This window comes from Urocampus carinirostris, chromosome 4, assembly GCF_059441175.1.
Source record: "Urocampus carinirostris isolate Australia breed hairy pipefish chromosome 4, RoL_Ucar_1.0, whole genome shotgun sequence".
NCBI lineage: Eukaryota > Metazoa > Chordata > Actinopteri > Syngnathiformes > Syngnathidae > Urocampus > Urocampus carinirostris.
In genome coordinates, this window is record NC_142352.1 from 9387128 (window position 1) to 9409757 (window position 22630).

At 40.5% G+C, this 22630-nt stretch overlaps 1 protein-coding gene across 2 annotated transcripts in view; it reads left to right on the plus strand.

Moving 5' to 3' along the window:
- Nucleotides 1–17798: 17798 nt before the first annotated feature.
- LOC148366796 (potassium voltage-gated channel subfamily KQT member 1-like) overlaps nucleotides 17799–22630 on the plus strand; it is a 50124-nt gene continuing 45292 nt past the window's right edge. For both annotated transcript variants that reach the window (XR_015850241.1, XM_088333598.1), the window contains exon 1: nucleotides 17799–18347. Coding sequence is in view for 1 of the 2 variants with exons in the window: in XM_088333598.1 (XP_088189724.1) it covers nucleotides 18052–18347 (296 nt within the window). In the remaining variant the exon portion in view is untranslated. The remainder of the gene's footprint in view (nucleotides 18348–22630) is intronic.

Genomic DNA, 22630 nt, shown 5'->3' on the forward strand with positions numbered 1-22630 from the left:
TATATGTTTGTGGATGACATTTGCACTTAAAGCTATAAAGATACATAATGTGACTGTTCAAGAGCACAATACGCTTGTTATGTACAACTTCCCTCTAAGACTAGGTTGGCATAAATGTAATGGAAAGAGATTATCAAACCATAAAAGGTTTTGGAAATGCACTAATTGTCAAGACCAGAACAGAGACAGGACCCACTTGCGTAAGTTTCTCTCAGTTTTATTGGGAAGAAGGTAAAGGATTGCACACACGATCCGATCATCGCTGGTTGCGGGGGAGCAGGCCGCTCTGAACGCGGAAGTGGCACTTCCGTGGCGAGCGATGGCGTTGTCGGGAGCGGAAAAAGCAGGTCAGTAGCCGGGACAGGAGATCAAAAAACGTGGTCGAGATCAGCAACGAGTCGAAAGCCAGGAGTGGAGAGTAGACGTGGTCAGGATCAAAAAACGTGTCGAAGCCGGGAAACAGACGGGAGCCAAAACAGGAGTGAGTCAGGGTTGCCCCGAGTAAACTGAGGTTCGCAGACGGACTGAAAACAGGTGACAGAAAGGCGTGGGTTTAAATAGTGACAGGGAGCCAATCAGAGTCCGAGGCAGTTAGCGCCAAAGGTGCGGGCACAGGTGCCTCGCATCAGTAATCATGACACAAATACAGAATCCTAAATTGTTTTAGGTATTAAAAATAACTAAATTTCTACTTTGTGTTTGCATCCAAGATAGTGAGTGTAAGAACCAAGGTTTGATTAAACCCCTCGGGATTGGTATAATGATAAGGGGAAGGGGGGATTTGGGGGATGTTATGTATGACCATCTGCAATGCACCTGATCTCTAATATTTCCGTAAGTCGTGGCATAAATTCCTTTTGGCTAACTGAGCATGCACATGCATATGAGATGTATCCATAATGAGATGTGATCATCAGAGTTGAAATTCGATTGCGACGCTTCATAATGGAAATGAAGTCAGCTTGCTAAATGCCGTTCTTGGATTACAATATAGGAGGCTATAAACATGATTGTTTTCGGATGGTTGTTTATGGATACAGTACCTAACATTATTGTCTGATACATACATACGACATATTAAATAGCTTATTTTGCATGAAGATTATATGTATATATGTATAATATTACCTCAGTTATCGTGGTTATTGGCGAGCATAACCCCTGTGAAAATCTGTCGCGATGTCCCTTCATAAAAGACTTCAAGGATCAAATGTACCTCGAGATGATGTCCTTACTGACTGAGAGTATACGACTGCAACAAAATAACAACAAAAAGACACAGAACACAGAAATGCATATGAAGGACGGGTCTTTATTGGCTATTCGTACGCTAGCATTGGATATCTTCAAATAGAGAATGTATGGTTTTCCCATGAGTTGTAGCTATCGGTCACTCGTTTCATGGTTAATGGATCTGGCGTTGGTGAGATACAAGGTAGATTGTGAGGATTATTAATAGCTTAGGCGTATCAGTAGGCCGGACCAGCAACCTTTCCTTTCTCACTCTCTTTTCAGACCTGATAACAATCCACAGAGCACACGCTTGTGATCATCATTTCATTGTGCTCTTCTGACTTTTCTCAGAGTCCGATTTAATTGATACATTTTTTTCACAGTAACAAACCGCTTTAAAATTAGCTGTTGCCGTGTCTTACAGTTTCTTTAGTAAATACGTTGGATTGTGCGTCCAGCCGCTGTTTGATTGACAGAACACACCAGCCTGTCACAATCCTCCACGCAGACAGTCATGCCCACCAAACACACACACACAACCGTTTTCTGTTTGCTGTCTGCTCAAACCATTCTCTGACTCACTCACTCATTAGCTGTACCGCTTATCCTCAGTAGGGTCGCGGGGGTGCTGGAGCCCATCCCAGCAATCATCGGGCAGTGGGCAGGGGACACCCTGAACTGGTTGCCAGCCAATCGCAGGGCTGCTCAAACCACAATGCATGATAAGTTGATATCAATGACGATAAATACAATTCAATACAAAATCCGCAAAGCAGTTGTAAGGGAAATTATGTTCTAAGTGTTCCTTTTATACCATATTCTAAACTTTTACTTTTGTAAATTTACATTTACTCAATAATCGTGCAGTTGCTCTTTTGAGTTTTTTTCTGGAGCGAGCGCCTCCAAGGTCAAGAGCATAAGCTTCCCAAGCCAAAGGAACTTTGTCTCTACAATTTAGAGGCCACTGGTAATTTTCTCAAGACTCCTATCTATGTGCAAACAATAAACTGCTGAGATGTATAATTTTTTTATACTCGCACGCCATCTAGAGACCAACATTATACACTGCATTTAATTATGTGATTCCAGCCTAAACCAATCAGAATACCCTTACGTGCATGAGTGTTATTCTATCCTCCAATCAGATATCTATGAAACTGTATAAGAAAGAGGCTCACGCTTCAGTCTAGAATTATTTCAGAGCATTCCGAATTTTGTCTTGTTTCAATGTGCTTGCTTTTCTTTAATAAATTAGTTTGATTGTAACTCAAAAGTCTCTTATTTCATCATCTGGACATCGTTTTTAACCTGACAGCAGTGAACCAGCAATAACCGTAGCGTGAAGTAGCGAGGGATTACTGTATATCTTTACATTTATATTTCGTGAGCTTGCACTTGAATATCCCTATCAAAAATATAGATTGGCAAAGGGGTTGCTATTGACATATTGTTGGAGTTATATACATATATTTATCCTACAGTTTACATTAATATGTTATAAGTGTTCTTATAACATATTAGCCCTTTTTGTATAGTTTTCAGCCGTAAGCTGTTCCTCAAGGCCATGAGTTTTTGTTTCTGTCTCTTTCACATTCCAGTGGGTGCACCCTGACCTGTGCATGCCATAACTCAAGTTGTTTTTCTCCAAGAACCTGAATATTAGAAGGGAGGGCTCGGAGACGTCTTCAGAGCAAGCGAGGAGGAGATTCTAACAGCTTGGTCTCCGCGGCTCTCATAATGATGATTAATAAAATAACCAATTCTAAAGAACCGATTCTCTTTGTCTTTTATTTCAGAGCGTTTTATTATAAATGTTGGAGACTTGAACCTAACACATATGTGCCAAAGTACTTTACCCATTGAACAATGCTATCTATTGTCGGTGGATTTTGTGACACAGAAAAGAGGAGCTTCTTCGTTTAGGTTTCTTGTAAGCAGGTATTCAAATCTCTCTGTGTTTTTCTGTTTCAGTTTTTCCTGATTTACTCAGTAAGTGTATGAACATTGAGTTTATTGCTGAACACACGATTGCTGGTGTTCTTCATGTTTTTGGTAATCCTGTTGCAACCGAGCACTTTTTCAGGGTGTAAAACTGTTTTAACTCAACATTGTCAATATTAGTCACCTTCACACACCGTAGATCTAAAAGCTAGGTATGTAGTTATGAAACAAAAAGGCGTTTCATTTTTCCGCTCTTGATTTAATTGAAAGGAATCTGTGTTTGCTTTTTGACATAGTGAGCAAAGCTAAAGTAAATATCAATTTCCGTTCCGACTGAAGAGTCGGGGACCCTCACATGAAAGGTTTGAATATAATTATAGATGGTAGGGATGGGCGATACTGGAGTGTTTGGTATCATTCGGATCCAAGTAAATACATAGTACAATCGATCAATCGATACCGATACATTTCCTGGCAAATCTCATGATTATTGATTAATTGAAGCAGCCTAAATGGCTGGGTGGTTAGCGCGTTCGTGGCACAGTTCTGAGGTCATGGGATGAACCTTCCTGTGTGGAGTTTGCATGTTCTCGCCATGCTTGCGTAGGTTTCCTCCAGGCACTCCGGTTTCTTCCCACAGGGTAATTGGCCTGTTCAAAATTATCCCTAGGTGTGAATGAGCTGGTTGAGGATGTCCCCTTTCCACTGACCGAAGATAGCTGGGATGGGCTCCAGCACCCCCGCGACCCTACTGAGGATAAGCGGTGCAGATAATGGATGGATGTTTTACCATAAAAAAGAGCAATGCTTCACAGCGAGTGGAATATAATATTTTATTCCTGCAGTCCAAACTATTAAAATTAGATGATTTAGTAAAATTTTTCACTGCACAAATGCTATATAAGGCCAACAAAAACATAGTGCCAAAAAACATCCATAAATTATTCATTCGAAAATAAGGAAATCATAACTTAAGGGGCTGTAGTGAATTCGTGATCCCAAAGGTGAGAACCACCAGGAGAAGTATGTGTGTGTCTGTGTGTGGAGTCAAGCCGGGCCGCGCGAGGGAGCGAGTTCGGTGGACGCGGCGTCACAAGGCGCGACGCGAGAAAAGGCGGCGGGCATGGTCGGGCTACCCCCGTAACTGGGGCGAGCCGGCTCGTCCGATGACCCCAGTAGCGCGGCGCGAGACAGGCGGCCGTCCGCGCACGGCGGGCGAAAGGCAGCGGACGTGCGCGGGACCCCCATAACTGTGTCGGTGTCGTGCGTATCGCACCCGAAAGTACCCGCACCGCGGGTTAGGGGCTCGCTCGCGGTAGTGACCGAACAACACCTGCGGTGCGGTACAAGTATAAACCCTGTTGTGAATTTGTCTCCGATCGTCCCGGGCGGACGTAAAATCGCCCAGCTGTACGACTCTTAGCGGTGGATCACTCGGCTCGTGCGTTGATGAAGAACGGAGCAAGCTGCGAGAACTAATGTGATTTGCAGCTGCGATTGGCTGGCAACCAGTTCAGGGTGTCCCCTGATGGCTGGGATGGGCTCCAGCCCCCCCGCGACCCTAATAAGGATAAGCGGTGCAGATAATGAGATGAGATTATTTTATTTTTTTTATTTTTTTTGAAGGGGCGTCGCTACTTCACGGATTTTCACTTATTGCGGGTGGTTTTGGTCCCCATTAACCGCGATAACCGAGGTCTTACTGTATTATGTAATATTATTTTGTTGTTGAGGTATTGTTTTTGTTCTGTTTTTATTTCAATGTTCGAATAAAGTTTTCATTCATTTATTCATTCAATACTTCTAGTGAATGCTCAGAAATGTGGCCCCTTCTGTGTTTCTCATTTTTTAGCATAATAGCGAAACAATAGATTAATTAGCATATATTTCAAGGGGTTATTGTATAATAGTTTCTCAAGTACGTGTATAATACAAATCCTGACAGCTGCAGAACAATTACTGCAAGAACAATGAGATACCATTCGATTAAGGCTGGGTGATCGATCCAAATATTGAAATCAGATATATATAATGATGACTCACAACACGTGGTAAGCTTTCTCTCCTGGCTTTGATCTCTTTGATCTCCGGCAAAACTAACATAAAATGCGACAGAAACAAAATGAAAATAAATCCAAACAGCTTGCCAACATCATTTTTACCGTTCCATGTATTCCTTTACTCCCCAAGCCTGCACAAAATTAAGTAATTTTATTCATATTTAGTTTATTTTGTCTTTTATTAGCATTGGAATTGGAGTAATCCAAAAGTAATTGAAAGTAATCCAGGCAAAGTAACCCTACCCAACCCTGGTCGGGATACATGGGCAATTTCTACACGGTAGACTGGGCTTAGTTGTAAGTGCATCAGAAAAGACCCACTGTCGGGTTTTTTTCTATCCCTCTGAGCGCTTGCCCCATGAAATGTATTTCCTGTGCTCGGCCATACCTGCAGAATATTTATCCCTACCCAGCATGCCACGGCATTAATCCCCGCCATGAGGAATACATCATTAATGGACTACACAATGTGGATTCAGTCAGGCTTTAAAATATTCAAAGGCAGTTAAATCCGTCCGACGATAATCAAGGGTGGTCCATGATTCACTTGAGACCGATCCAATTTGTTGAGTAGGATGGAATAAAACAATCTCAGACAACACGTGAGTCACGTTGTTCACTCCTATTATATCATCTTTTGCTGTTGTTTCGTAGTGACAATGTTGCCTCACCGTCTTCTGCTTCCATTTTTTTCCCCGCTGCTGCGTTTCTCTGGCTCTCCTTTTCAGTGTCCTCATAAGCCTTCCTGTTCATCTGCAACCCTTGGGGCTCTACAGTGTGATCTGTAAAGTCACAAGAAGGGACAGCTTCTGCTTCGTGGCACAAGACAAGACAAGACATGATCATGAACATCTCTGAGTGCTGCCGTGGCAAACACTTTGACGGTTAAGGACCAGAGTTTAATATATGACACAAGCCAAGTTGCTTGAATTGAGGCTGCACCCCCTGGCCTGATTACTCACAGTAGATATACAGTTATGCCGTTAATGCGTTTCCAGTTTCTTCCTTATTAAAAGGATGGTGAAATTGTTTTTGTTTGGGATCTACCGTAAATTCCGGACTATAAGCCGCTACTTTTTTCCCAAATGTTCAGCCCTGCGGCTTATTCAGTGAAGCGGCCAATTTATGGAATTTTTCTAACGGCCACCAGCGGCGCTAGAGTATTAAAGGTAAGATTAAGACCAGTAGAATAAGGGCGCCAAGAAAGACTGCAACCACTTAGTTTACGCATACATTGTCTGTAAAGTTAAAGTACGTTACGATACTGAGGTAGACGCCCTTGATGGCGATAGTTATGAGGAGGAAGTTGAGGACGACTTTCCGTGAATTTCACAATTACGTGATGGTTTTTTTAACAGTCACGTTTGATACATTGCGAGCGTGATCCTACTAGCGTGTTGGTACATTCGGTTTGGGATGAAAGTTATATTATTATTATTAAAGCTTTAAAAACTCTCTCGGTGTACCGTCTTACTTCGTAAATATGTGTAACCATGTATAATATGTATTTGCAACTGTATATTTTTGTAATGTATTCATTTTAGAGATTTATTCTGTTATGTGTTCTACGGACGAATCAAAAAGAAGGGGCGGAGCACACGCGGGCTGATGGGAATTGGGGTAAAACTGAGTTACCGGTGGATCTGTCTGTTGTCGCAGCGGACAATAGTGGATAAATATTTTGCCCACCCTTAACTTTGTAAATATACATTTTGTTTCCTTGGATTACTTTCAACGGGACCCGGACTTTACAAGTCTGCATCATACGTTAATTACGGGTATCATTTACCATTTATGATGTCAACTGTGATTCTAGAATTGTGTACTATCTATGCAGATACAATCGTGGAGCTTACAGCCCGGTCTGGATTAAACTTGTGATTGTGTCACAAGTTTTGAGGCAGGCGCACGCGGTTTATACAAGGGTGCGGCTTGTGTAAGAACAAAAGTAGCAGATCACCTAAAGAATGGTGGGTGCGGCTTATAATCAGGTGCGCTCTACAGTCCGGAATTTACAGTAAATCTGTATATCTACCTACCTACCTACCTATCTATCTATATGCTTGATTGGTATGGTTCCTTTAAGTACTAGGGTCGTGGGGGCACCATTTACCGTGGTGTGTCTTGGGCCAGCCTGGCCATCCCTCTCCAGGCCAACCTATGTTGTGAAACATTAAATGCCATGAGATTAGACATGCCACTTCAGGGTAAAACATTTAATAAAGAATGAAGAGAGAAAAGATAAAAAATATATATATATCAATATGAATGGGCAAAAAAAAATATTTATAATAATATATAAACATGCAATCAAAAAACATAGCACATTGTCACAATAGTAGAATGAAAATAAGTGGAAAAAATATATATGTACAAATATGATTCACATACAATTCCGTGCAAGAATATATTTTTTTTCACAGCTTTTTTTTCGCAAGAACCAAAAGATAAAAATAAATAAATAATAAGTTGCAAGATATGTTTGTTTGTGTGTCCACCCAAGAAAAAGGGGAAGTAGTTTATATATGACTACTACCATTCAGTCAGTCAAGTAAGTAACACCTATATGTGGAAAAATATCCTCAAAAAGCGGATTTGGCACGTGTTGTTGACCCAGCATTTCATTCCAGAAAGACATTCCACTCTCCCAGGCCAGAACTACATAGAATATTAACTTTTACAGGTAGTCAGGTGTGTTACCATCGATGTGAAAAATACCACAAAAAAAGCTGAATCAGCACTTTGAGAATTGTTGACCCAGCATTTATTCTGAGTGGGACAATTTACCCTCCCAGACTGGAAACTTATCAATATCAACACCGTCTTTTACAGTCAGATACGTTACCATAGATAAGAAAAATGCCCCCCCAAACCACTTTTGGTTTAGTTGACTCATCTTTTCTTTCAGAAAGACATTCCACTCTTCCAGGGACATTGAATGTAAACACCACCTATTACAGGCAGTCAGGTCAGGTAAGTTACCCTAGATGTCAAAATTGGACCAACAAATGCAGAATTAGCACTACTGGCAGTGTTGACTCAGCATGTTTTTCCAAAAAGACATTCAACTCTCCCAGGGGAACTTACTTGAATATCACATATAAACTCATCTTGTAATCTTTCACAGGTTGCTTACTCTAAATCTTTGGTTTAGCTGACTCAGCAACTTTACCAGAAAGACATTCAATTTTCTCAGGGAAGAACATGTGTGGCCACAATCTTTTACAAGAAATTAGGTAGGTCACTCTAGAGGTGAATGATCATGCCAAAAAGAGAAATGTCACCCAAAAATGATTGATGCTCTTATGACGCACAACCTTTCTAGTTTCTAGTTGTTTTGTGTTTTTATTTGTAGCTCATCAGACAGCTAATCAACACATCACACCTGCTCCTTTTTAGCGCTAACTCATGCGCAGACACCAAATTAGCCAGGAAATGAGCTCACTTTGGATACATACGTAAATGTCTACGTTTTTTTTTAAATTTAAGTATCGTATCAATAAATTTACACCGAATTTATCAGTACTTGATAATATTTTAGCTGTAAGAAAATAGTACCGTAAATTCCGGACTATAAGCCGCTACTTTTTCACCAAACTTTCAACCCTGCGGCTTATTCCGTGATGCGGCCAATTAATGTCATTTTTCTAACGGCCGCCAGCGGCGCTTGAGTACAAAAGGTAAGATTTAGACCGGTGGAATATATGCGCCGAGGAAGACTGCAACTTTTTGGCTTGACTAGCGGCGAGAAATCTTTCACTAAAGCTGGCCACATGCGAAAGGCAACTTTTTCGCAAGTCTGCCAGTTGATCCTGACAGCGTAGGGCAGCATCAAAAAATCCACCATCACCAACAGGTTCCAAAAAGCCGGTCTGCTGCGTGACGAAGAGGAGGGCACAGAATCAGGAGTGGATGGGAGCTTGGGACGACGTCTATAAGACAAAGTTTCTTTGCGACACTGAGGAAGACGACTTTGATGGCTTCAGTTTAGAACTGAAGGAGGAAGATGAAAACGGTTTACCGTGATTCTTACAAGTACGATATGTTTTTTTGACAGACCCGTTTACTGTGTTGCTAGCGTGTTGCTACCATTAACTGCCCGGATGAAAGTTATATTATTATTATTAAAGCTTTGAAAACTCTCCCGGTGTACCGTTTTTCTTTGTAAATATGTGTAACCATGTATAATATGTATTTGCAACTGTATATTTTTGTAATGTATTTATTTGTATTTATTTTGGACACTTATTCTGTTTTGGACGGGCGAATTAAAAAGAAGGGGCGTAACAAACGCGGGCTGACAGGAAGTGGGGACCAGTAAAGGTGAGTGTTTGTGGACACGGCGGACAATAGTGGATGTATATTTTTCCCACCCTTACCTTTGGAAATATACACTATTTTCTTTGGATTACTTTCAACGGGACCCGGACTCTGCCGGTCCGCATCAAACCTTAAGTACCGGTATCATTTCCCGTTCAATTAGCCGGCTGTGATTTTTGGACTGTGTACTTACAATTGCGGTACTTAAAATCGGGACTGGGTTAATTTTGTGTTTGTGTTACATTTTTTAATGTGGGCGCATGCGGCTTATATACAGGTGCGGCTTGTGTAAGTACAAAATCGGTTTTCCTCTTAAAATGTGGTGGGTGCGGCTTATAATCAGGTGCGCTCTATAGTTCGGAATTTACGGTAATTGGATTTTAAAAAAACGTACCAGTTTTCAGTGTTTGATCGGTTCTCAATTTGCAGGTTTTCTCGTGTTGCCACGGCAATCTTTTGCCACCATCTGTTATTGAAGATGTTCGAAATCAGCTTGACAGGATACATTCTTAGAGATATTTTTTTTGCCCCTTCAACAAAAGCATCACACACTCCGGCATCACAGTTTATTTTCACTTTTCCGCACAAAAGAGTTTCCATTTGAAACATTTGTTCCCTGATCTGACAAACATAAAAACAAACATTTGTCATGTGGCTGCAACACAGCAAAACGGCACAACATGGTTGTCAGTCAAAATAGATTGCCACGTTGTTTACTGAAAAACATGCAGATTATGTTCACAAGGTCACGCTACACATTTTGAGAGAAGCTGATCCAATTTTGACTGCAACACCTTGTAATAAGAAGGAATCCGTGTGTTGACAGCTTCCGTTGCCCACAAGATATTACGCTCAACTTGTTATCACCTGACACCGTTTAATATGGTAGGCTTCTCCTCTCGTTGCAAGACTGTGTACAACCTTCAGAAAAGGTCAATGATTTGTTTCATATATGCAGTGTTCATTTTACCTCTGAAAAGTGACGGGCCCCGGGGACTCGCGTGCTCAAAAATCTATGGGTCCCAACAGATATCTATGGGTCCCCAAAATTTAGTGTTATCGAGGTTGAAATTGTAAATCGGCGACAAATATATAGTATGTTTTAATCAACACGGTTTATTGGTAATACAAATCAGTTATCACGTCAAGATTTTTCAGTTCACAACAATATTGTACATTATACAAAATAATATTGCTGAAATAATTATATTAATCTATATTTTCATTCAGTTTTAATCATCACAGTTAATTGGTAATACAAAGCAGTTATCATTTCAGATTTTTCAGTTCATATATTCTTTGTGGTTTGCTGTCCCGCCATAGTTGTAATGCCTTCTCAAGGTCCAATCCATGATCATCCTCCTCATAGCGTAACCAAGAATATAATTTATTTCATTTTGGCAGAAAAGTCCTTTTCTTGCTAGGAGTATTCTTTTTTTTATTTTCTTTCGTCGAATCGTTCACTTCAACACACGTGTTTTCCTGCGTCTGCGATCTTTCGAAGAATTTCTCCGCCGTTTTTTCAAGCCGGAATTATTGCCGTTGTTATCACTTTCTGCATTATGTTTCGACTTATTAATGACACTGAAGAAATTACCAATTTTATGTTGATTTTCACCTTCCCTCGACGACAACCACCACAACAACGAGAACGAGATCTTGTTTGCCAAGATCGGCATGCAGACGAAATCTCCAACCGCGAGACCAAAACAACAATGGCGGATCTGCCTGACGAAAAGTTTGGATTGCGGTAAATCTTTGTTAAAAATAAAAGTAATCGGGTAATAATGACAATTTTGTGTCAAAAAGGTTGCGTCCCGGGGACGCACGTTGATTTGAGACTATGCGTCCCCAGCAAAATGATGCGTCTAGGACCCAGGGACGTGGGCAAACGAGAACACTGTATATGTGTGATTTTTTTGGGGGGCTTTTTGTCTTTTAATTTTTCTGAGATGAGTAAAAAAAATAGAATACCGTATTTTCCGCACTATATGGCGCACCGTGTTATAAGGCGCACCTTCAATGAATGATATATTTTAAAACTTTTGCCATACATAAGACGCACCCCATTATAAGGCGCTATAAGTGCATGCTGGTTTAAGATCAGGTAATTGTGCAATTTTGTAATTGTAATCCTGTGCAGTCCTTCGAGACATTTTTGTGATTAAGGGCTATTTACGGTAAATAAATGTGACTTGACTTGACTACAGTAGAGAATGTAGTTACGTTATGCAACCTCTAGATGTTGCCACGCTAAAGGGAATGTCAACAAAACCTTCAAAAAGGTCAAACTTTATTGTTAACAAACAAGCTTTCCACAACTCCATTCACTCCCAAAATAAATAAACAGCCGTTTTATTATTTTCTCTGAGGTAAAGCATTTTCGTGACACATCTTTAACATCTTTGAACAACATCAAGGCATATCATTTTACTTTTCCTCCATTTAGTCAACACGCAAAAAAAAAACGTCTGATACTGTTATTTTAAATGAAACGTTAGTGCAATCGCAATAAAGTGACACTCGTAATGTGCAAAAACAACAAGTGCAAAACAATAACAATAAAGCAATAACATAATAACTGTAAAATGTAAAACGTAAACACACAAAAGAAAAACAAAGATCACTCTATAAGATCCTCATCGACGAATCCCTCAAATTCTTCTTCTGCAGTGTTCGAATTGACCATCTCAGTGAATGGGCCATCCAACACGTCCGGCTCCGTTTCATCAAGGTCGTCATTAATTGAGTCAGTGTCGCTGATGTTGTCTGGCTGTTCGGGGACAATTCCCGTCTTCTTGAAAGCTCGGACCACAGTTGAGACTGATATATCAGCCCATGCATTTACGATCCACTGACAGATGGTGGCGTATGTCGCCCGGCGCTGTCTCCCCGTCTTGGTGAACGTGTGTTCGCCTTCAAATGCACGTATGAAAGAGAATCGTTGTTTAATATTTCGCGAAAAATGGAGTCGGCGGCTGTTTCTCGTAGTTGCGAGACCTTGCGAATTTAATATTGAGCCATATATAAGGCGCACTGTGTTATAAGGCGCATGGTCAGCTTTTGAAAAAATTTTAGACTTTTAGGTGCGCCTTATAGTGCGGAAAATACGGTACACATTGACATTGAAAGGTAAACAGAGTACAAATAAGATCTGCAATGCAATGGTAACCTATGAGGGCCTTCAAGGCTTTCTCTGTTGGCCTAATAAATATGAATCATGTGATATTGACTATATTGTGTCCATCGATACATATCGAATACAGACGTTCCCCTACTTACGAACATTCTTGTTTTGAAAAATGGTGGATACGAACATTTTTTCCGAGATGTTGAAAAATATCCGGACATTGTTGTAAGTTAGATTTTGTATTGTGCACCTTTTTCCGAGTACAGGACAGTAATGTAGTGCTTCTTTCCGTCGCTACTGGCGTGTGGCGCTGTGAGAGCTCACCCAGCATCCACCCTGAAGAAGAAATCCGCTTTCTCTTCCTAGTTTGTGTTTAAACATACTATACTGTATCTCCAGCGTGCTAAGAACTTTGACATTTTTATTGTTTAATATCTTGTGCATCCATTCAATATGGTTGGTGTAAAGTACAAATAAGAGCTGTTTCTTTTGAAATGAAAGTGGAATATGGAAGCTTGATGCAGTTGAGAAAATGGTTGGATCGCTTCTTTTCAACCACTTTCTACCACAGGGGAGGAAGTCGCCCAACTCTTGAAACTCATCTTCCAAAAGTAAGTTAAACTTAACTTTTTTATCTTTAAAGGGCATATTATGTTACTAAATGTTTTTTTTTTTTTGTACAAGACAATACAGGTTACTTATACAAGCCTTAAACATACAAAATATAGCACTGAAGCAACGTACAAACAAATTCAACGTACAAACAATCATCCGGAACATATCTCGTTAGTAAGTAGGGTGCCGTCTGTAATTCCAAATTGTCTGTCAGTTTTCTTTCATTGCTTCTCCGGGGTTGAGCTGCTTCCAGTTGTGTGCTTTTCTTATTTAAGCATTTCACATTTCAGCCGTTAGTTGTTGGTAGGCTCAGAAATCTACCTAGAGACCCTCACAAAAAATCCTGAAGGCCCCGATGCATAATATCAGTCTTCAAGAAAGCTGTTGGTTTAGCCAATCAGATTCCAAGTTGGCGTCTGAAAGCTCTCTAAAGAGCATAAGGAAACGTCCCCAATTTCACAAACTATGATTAGCTAAGGGGCAGTAATCCACAAAAGCGATTAGGCCAACAGCCGATAGTGTTGCTGAAGGAAATAAAACCGTTGTGTTGATTTAATAGAAAAAGTTCAGACATCTCTGAAGCGAACATGCCTTTCGCAAACAGGAAACTGTTTTGCCCGCCACTTTCAGCCTAGAGGTAAGATCTTCATCCTTAGCTTAAGCCGACCTGATCTGGATGTCGGGCTGGTCTCTCTCTCCTCTGACTTTTTGTTGTATTACCCACCTGTCATTGCTATGTTTATACAGTCTTGTTTAACATTTTTGTTACAAACGAACAGACTTTATGTGTTGCGCAGTGCGGGTCTCTTTCCCTCTCGCTTTTCTTGCCAGAAAACTATCAGATCACATAGTATGACCACTGTATGAGAAGTTAAAGACATTCCAAAGGATTCACGGACTCTTTTCCTTTCAGTGCAACAGCATTCATCTATGTTCTATACAAAAGGACACTGTACACTATTTTGTATCCAGACCAGTTCAATATAATGGCTGATATTGCACAATTCAATGACTCACAGGCAAGTAAAAGAACACTGTGTGGGGATTTGGGACTGTGCACACACAAATGTCCTCAATTGAAAAGAATTTAATAGACACATTTCTCTGCAGCCAAATTGGCACGCGCATTGTAAGTGATAAGTGAAATACTATACTGCAATCCGATCATATTTTCTATTTTCCATAATACCAGCTATTGTTTTTAGATATACTAAGTGCAGTTAAAATAAGTCAAAAAATATATCGGACACCGATTATTGGTCTTGCATTGGTATCGTCACACTCATCTCTGAAGACCAGAAGGACCCTTTACAACCGACAACATTCATCCATCCATTATCTGCACCGCTTATCCTCAGTCGGGTCGCGGGAGTGCTGGAGCCCAGCTATCTTCGGTCAGTGGGCAGGAGACACCCTGAACTGGTAGTCAGCCGTTCGCAGGGCACACAGAGACAGACAACTCACCACTAGTGACAATTTGGACCAGCCAATTAACCTGACATGCATGTATTTGGAATGTGGAAGACTGCGTGGCCGAAGGAAACCCACACAAGCACGGGGAGAACATGCAACACTGCACAGGAAGGCTGGTAGCTGGATTTGAACCTATAACCTTAGAACTGTGACACAGAACCGCTAACCACTCACCCATTGTGCCGCAAAACCGACAACAGTAACTAGATCATGAAAGTGCTGTATCTGAGTCAGATCAGGAGATGCTACTGCTAACCATGGAAACCAGTATGATCCGTCTCACATGGGGAAGCAAACGACTACTAAAAACGAAAAACAGCTTGGAGATTATATATATATATATATATATATATATACATACATACATCCATTATCTGCACCGCTTATCCTCAGTAAGGTGGCAGGGGTAGTGGAGCCCATCCCAGCTATCTTCGGGCAGTGGGCAGGGGACACCCTGAACTGGTTTCCAGCCAGTTACAGAACACGCAGGGACATAAAATTCACTTGCTCATCCACATGCCCGAAGGAAACCCTCACAAGCAGAGATCACATGCAAACTCCACACAGGAGGTTCGATCTCATAATTTCAGGACAGTGCCACATTCTGTTTTAATGTACATCACTGTAAATGCATTTTTTTTTTAAATCCCAACACAATTTAGTCACATATTAGAAATTGATATTTTGTGATTAGCTCTATTTTTAGAACGCGGGCACGTAATGATGCCACCACAGGCGTCAGTGTGCCCCCAGGTACAGGGTTGATGACCTATGGTGTAGATACTCAATGTACAGTACTTCTGGGTCTGGAAGACTGGAATGTCTCTTTGGGAAAAAATGCTGGTTCAAAAAAGCTCCCAGAGGGTCTTAGAGACCCAATAAAAGCAGACCATATAAAACCAGATGTTGTTGGTATTTATTGTGGGGGCCTTGAGACGAAACCTAGTGAAAGACATTAACATAGGTCTAAAGTATACTCCAACTGCGTAAATTGTCACGAAAACCAGTCGAGCAATTTTGGACCCTACAAACCAAATTTAAACACATACATACTCACACACAGGCATGCATACACACACTCCATGATAAGATATCGTAAAAGTCTCTTTTTACCTCAGCCACCACCTATTTTTCCTATTGCCCTCTGGTGGGCACTAATGGTACTGATACTTAAGATAGGGACCGACAGGCTCAGAGACAGTTTTTTCCCTGTGTTATTTTGCCCTGCTGTTACAATGATAGATAGATAGATAGATAGATAGATAGATAGATAGATAGATAGATAGATAGATAGATAGATAGATAGATAGATAGATAGATAGATAGATAGATAGATAGATAGATAGATAGATAGATAGATAGATAGATAGATAGATAGATAGATAGATAGATAGATAGATAGATAGATAGATAGATAGATAGATAGATAGATAGATAGATAGATAGATAGATAGATAGATAGATAGATAGATAGATAGATAGATAGATAGATAGATACTTTGTTCATCCCTGTAGGGAAATTCACACCTTCAGCAGTATCCTTGTGTTGAAAAATAAAATAATAAAACAAAAGGAATAGAATACAGAAATACCCAATATACCGTGTATGCTGTAATAAAAAGAGGGTAATATGCAAATGTGGGGGTGGGGGTTTAATGTGGGCTTTTGTTCCCCCGGTTGGAGTTAAATAGCCTCATGGCATGAGGAAGAAATAATCTCCTCAGTCTGTCCGTGGAACAAGACTGTGAAGTTGCTCTTCTGTTGGAGATGATGCTGTGTATTGGATGTAATGAATTGTCCATGATTGACAGTGGCTTGTTCAGTGCCCGTCTCTCAGCTACAGTTGTCAGGCTGTCCAGCTCTGTGCCCACAACAGAGCCCGCTTTCCTAATCTGTAAAAAATAAAGCATTGCCCTGTCATTATTAATATATTTTAAGCCAGTCTCCAAGCACTATTCTGTCAACTTTTTTGACGATTTATCCTGAGAGTCTTTGAACTTATTTTTCTCTTTAAAGTCCTTATTCACCCTGGAGTGTCATGTCTAATCTCTCTGCATACCATGTTTCACAATGTTGATATCGACAATAAATACAATTCTATTCAGAAAAGTCACTTTGATCGCTAGATTAGATCGGTGCCTCCAAATTTTTCAAGATGAGAGCTACTTTTTGTATCTAATTGCTGCAGTGGGCTCGACTTTCATACACGTTTCTACATAAACAACTTACAATGTTATTACTATGTTCTTACTATGTTAATACCAGGTTAATAATTGAAAGTAGGGTTAAATGGACTTAGTCAACCACAAAAAATACATTAACGAAAAAATTACAATGACACCGGTGAGCTATTGTCTGGATTAGATAGTCTGTCTTGCTGTGAGTAAATAGGTGACACGTTGTGCTTGTTAGGTTTATTATCACGAGTAAGGTGAATTGCAATCATTAACAACAGGCCAGTGTCACAATGAGTGAGTAAAAATATGAATGGAAAATGTGTTTTCTTTGTCTGTGTTTTACTGAAAACTGCCACAGACCAGATCGGACACAGGACTCAATTGCATGCGTTTCTCAGATTTTATTGAAAGAGAGTAAGAGTAAGGCTTGCTTGATTGCCTGATCCGAAGACTGGCGTAGAGCGGGAACGAGCAAGGCGGGAGTGACACTTCCGTGTCGGAAGAAGACAGGCGGGAATGGCAAGCCGTTTGACCAGGGCTGGAGATCAGAGGCGATGTAAAGTTCGTAATAGTGGTCGTAGGCAGGCGGCAGGCAGAACAGGCGTAGTCAGGTTCAGAAACGGGTCGAAAACGGGAATCAGGCAGGAAGTAGGTTTTAACAGGGATGGAGTCGGACAGGAACGCTCACTGAGTGAAACACAAAAGCTCGCAACGATCTGACAAAGTTTGAACTGCAGTCAGGGGCTTAAGAAGGGTGTGGCCACCAATCAGCTTGCCTGGGCTGTTGGCGCCAATCAAGCTGCCACAGGTGTTCCAAATAGGGCAATCATGACAGAAAACGACTTTGTTTTGCTAATATAAGCTACAGAGATTCAATTTTAAGTTTCCTTCTGACGGTTTTTCTGATTTCTGAATGAAAAAATAGGGTAACTTGGCTCCAAACACACTGCACTCAATGGAATGTTGGTCCCGCCCCCCTTGCATGCTAAGCAAGGGAGCATATTGTTTCCAAAAAGGAGCAGTTGTGCAATAGTTGAGTAGTTCCTTTCTACTACAGTCAGAAAACTAACTGGCGGAAGGCAAACCAAGCAGTTAAGACGTGATGTCAAATTTAGCCCGCTCTCGGGGGACCGCGCTGAAGACTCCAGATGAGTCCCGAGAAAAGAGATTATCGGACTGGGGGGTTTCTGAGAACGACCTCAAGAAGCGCTCAGCCATGGAGGAAGCGCAGCAAATTCACCTTCAGCCCTACTTACTTCAGCCTCGCATGTCAGGACGCGTGTCAGCGCGCAGCAGGAGAGGTCGGCCGGCCTTCACTTACGCCTTTTTTCAAGGATACGTGTACAATTTGCTGGAGAGGCCGTCCGGCTGGATGGGTTTCCTCTATCACTTCACAGTGTGAGTGTGGTTATCATCATATGATGCAAAATATATGTCTGTTTGTCTGACTGTCTGTCTGTCTGTCTGTCTCAGGGGTCTCCAAATTGCATTGGTGCCCTTTGCAGTAATCAGTAACAAAAAGTAGCTCTCAGCTACCCCTGTTCTATCTAGACTTTATCTGTCTGTCTGTCTGTCTGTCTGTATTTCCATCCATCCACCCAGCGCTACAACTATGGATGAATAAAGTATCTATCTGTCTATCTATCTATCTCTCACTCTATCTATCTATCTATCTATCTATCTCTCACTCTATCTATCTATCTATCTATCTATCTCTCACTCTATCTATCTATGTATCTATCTATCACTCTCTCTCCATCTCTCTATCTTTCTATCTCTCACTCTATCTATCTATCTATCTATCTCTCTATCTCTCACTCTATCTATCTATGTATCTATCTATCACTCTCTCTCCATCTCTCTATCTTTCTATCTCTCACTCTATCTATCTATCTATCTATCTCTCTATCTCTATCTATCACTCCCCCTCCATCTATATCTATCTATCTCTATATCTCTATCTATATCTATCTCTCTATCTATCTATCTATCTATTTATCACTCTCACTCTATCTATCAATCTATTTTTTACTCTCACTCTATCTATCTATCTCTCACTCTATCTATCTATCTATCTATCTCTCACTCTATCTATCTATCTATCTATCTATCTCTCACTCTATCTATCATCTATCTATCTATCTCTCACTCTATCTATCATCTATCTATCTATCTCTCACTCACTCTTACTCTATCTCTCTATATATCTCTCTATCTCTCACTCTATCTCTCCTTCACCCTCTCTCTATCTATCTCTCACTCTCACTCTTACTCTATCTCTCTATCTATCTATCTATCTATCTCTCTCACTCACTCACTCACTCACTCACTCACTCACTCACTCACTCACTCACTCACTCTATCTATCTATCTTTTTTATCCATACACAGACATTTGTATCTGGAAAACAGCTGTGTGCATAGATGTGTGTGCTAGGTGACTTTAGGCCGACTTTGGGTTCTAATCAAATTAGAGGAAAGTTATCTGGAATACTATTTAGTGTATTGTAAGTAAACCAGTGTTTCTTAACATTTTTTGAACCAAGGCACGAAAAAGCCTTAAAAGCTAAAACCATCACATTGTACCATTTTTTGCTGTAATTTGGAGTTTGACTGCGTTTTAAAACCATTTTTGAATTTTAGTTTTATTTTTTCATTATTATTTTATTATTATTGTTTATTTATTATTATTATTATACACACACATATATATATATATGTATATATATATATATATATATATATATATATATATATATATATATATATATATACTTTTTGTGGACAATATCTCTGAATTATTTGTAATTGCAACATCCTTTGCCTGGTAATCTTAAAAGGCGGATACCACATGTTCGGTCCCGTCTCAAAGTTTCTTCATTTTCCTCATGTTGAGGTTTTTGAGTTTTTCCTTGCCCTCATGTTGTTTCCAGATCAGGGGATGGTGAAATAATAGTCTGAAAGAATAGTCTGTGCAATAACCTGTGCATCCCTTTGAGACTCTTTGTGATTAAGGGCTATACAAATAAAAATGACTTGACTTTGTATCTCTATTTTCTTGAAAAATGGCTAACACAACACTTAGAAGTGAGCAAAAGGATCTACCAGTTATACAACAAGTCAACTTTTTTTATTACTTTTTGTAGTAAAATAAAATAATAAATAAAATCATTTGATTTGAACTCGATTAATGTTATTATTTTTGCAGTGTAATTTTACATAGATTTTAAAAAAACATGTATTTATTATATTTGCCTGTACTACCTCATATGCAGATAAATAATATATAAAAAGAACAGGCTATCCTCCTGGCACCTGCTGATATAGATGTTACAGTCTCTCGGCTGATCACTGTGAGAAAGCAAAGATAACTGAACAATGGCCTGATTTTTTGCAGAAGAGAAAATAGGTCAAGCAGCAGTCTATTATTGGGCTGGATTTTTCATAAATGGGTGATTGGACCAAAAATGACCGAAAACTTGATTCTGTTGAATGTATCCCCTTTAAAACGTAAGACCCCAAAAAATAGTTTTGGGCGATACGCTACTGGTGACTGAGTAGCTAGCACGTCTGCAGCACAGTAATGGAAATACAAATATTGTCAGGACCAGAACGGAGACAGGACCCACTTGTGTTGCGTTTCTCACGTCTCAAGTTTTATTGGAAGAAAAAGAAAGGGTTGCGCCCAGTGTTCCCTCTAAGCTTTTCTCAGCGCACAAGAAAATCTAGCCAGCGCACAAAAATGAGGGCTCAACATTACTAATTAAGAAGCGACTTAAGTCAAAGTTACTGTGCATGAAGGTAAAAATACACGGGTTCCCCTGAAGTTGTGTCCTGAATGCTGTATTTTGAAGTTGAGTCGAAGTAGAACGAAGTTGAGTAAAGTTAGTAGAGAACCGGCTTCTTCGGCTCGGCTCACTAAAAGGAACCTGCTCTTTCGGGTCCTAAACGGCTCTTCAGGTTGTTTTTGCTTCTTTAATCCCAACATGACCAAATATTATGTAAAATTATGCACAACATGACTTAAAGGAAGGGGGGAATAGAACAAAAAAGAAAAAAAATACCAAAATGAAAAAGTAGTGAAAACCTGAGAAAAAAAGAAACAAAAGGATAATAATTTTGTATTGCCAGAAACTCAGCAAAATGTAACTTGATGTCAAGTTTTGGACATGTTTGATAATTAATTATCTTGCCACACTTGGGATTATGGTTGCTCACTGTTGTTTCAAGCTTTGCTCACCGACTTTGTGTGAACGCTCAGACCCGTGGAAAATTACAGGGAACATTGGTTGCGCCCATGATGCAGTGATTGCTGGACGCGGGAAGCAGGTCGCTTCGAACGCGGAAGTGGATCTTCTGTGGCGAGCGATGGCGGTTTCGGGAACGGAAAAATGAGTCAGTAACCGGGACAGGAGGGCAAAAACGTGGTCGGGTTCGGAAGCAAGTCGTAAGCCAGAAAAGGAGAGTTGACGTGGTTGGGGACAAAAAGTGGTCGAAAGCCGGGACGGGAGAGTAGTTAGGAATAAAAACGGGTCGAAGCCGGGGGACAGATGGGAGCAAAAAACAGATGGGAGTCAGGGTCGAAAAAGGCTTGCCTAGTGTTAACTGAGGTTCACAGACAGACTGACAAAAAGGGACAGATAGGAGTGGGTTCGATTAATGACAGGGAGCCAATCAGTGTCCGAGGTAGTTGGCGCCAAAGGTGCAGGCACAGGTGATTCACATCAGTAATCATGACAAATCCTGTTTTAACAATGTCAATTAGAGAAGTAAAATACCTCCAATCGTGCAATATTTTGAAAAAAGAGTCAGTAATGCAAACAAAGTATAAATTGTCTCTCATTGGCTCTGCTGCCATAGTAAACAGATCTACAGGTTTTTGTTCAGGAACAGGTTACATGTTCTTGCTGTCTGCAGAGTGAGTTCTTGCATGTGTTTATGTAAATATGTGGGGTTGCCACAATCGAAAACCACTTAACCACACAGATTACACATGGCATTGTCCTTTGCTGTCCACACTGGGCAGCGCTTCCTATTTGCCTCCGTCGTTTTTGCGTCCGGTATGGGTGGGCAAATAGATTAGGCTCTTTCTTTTCCCTGCCATGCAGGACGCAGCAGCAGGCCAGTTAGGGAGAGTTGCAAAAAGTGTGCCTGCCAGTCACCTAAACAGGCATACACTTAGAGAGTGGCCAAGGGTGCTGGGTGAGAAAGGACAGGAAGTATCTATTCCAGGGCTATAATATCGATTCAACTACTTGCTTGGTAGCAATAGTAGTGATATTTGAAACGATCCGCCCCTACCAAACATTTTCAGCTGACAGGCAAACGCCAGTTAACAAGTTTCATACAAAATGAGAAAAGAGCCCTTTGCCCAAATTTGCAATGCATCAATGCATAAAAAGGTTTATGTTGCTCAGGCTGTGGAAAAAAGATAAGAAAAAAATTTAACCTCTTTCTGCTGCACTTGCAATTGCATCAGCTCATATACTGTATAAATGGAGCGGTTTAAGGGCTGCTGGAAAATAGTCCAAATATTATCAGCTTTGTGCCAATATAGCTTAAGGCACTGAAGACTGTGTTATCGAGATAAGCCAATCCGATATGCCATAGGAATACAAAAGAAGACTGTACCGTCATCAATGAGAGACAGTCAAAAGTGCTTCTTCTTGACATCACAGTGAC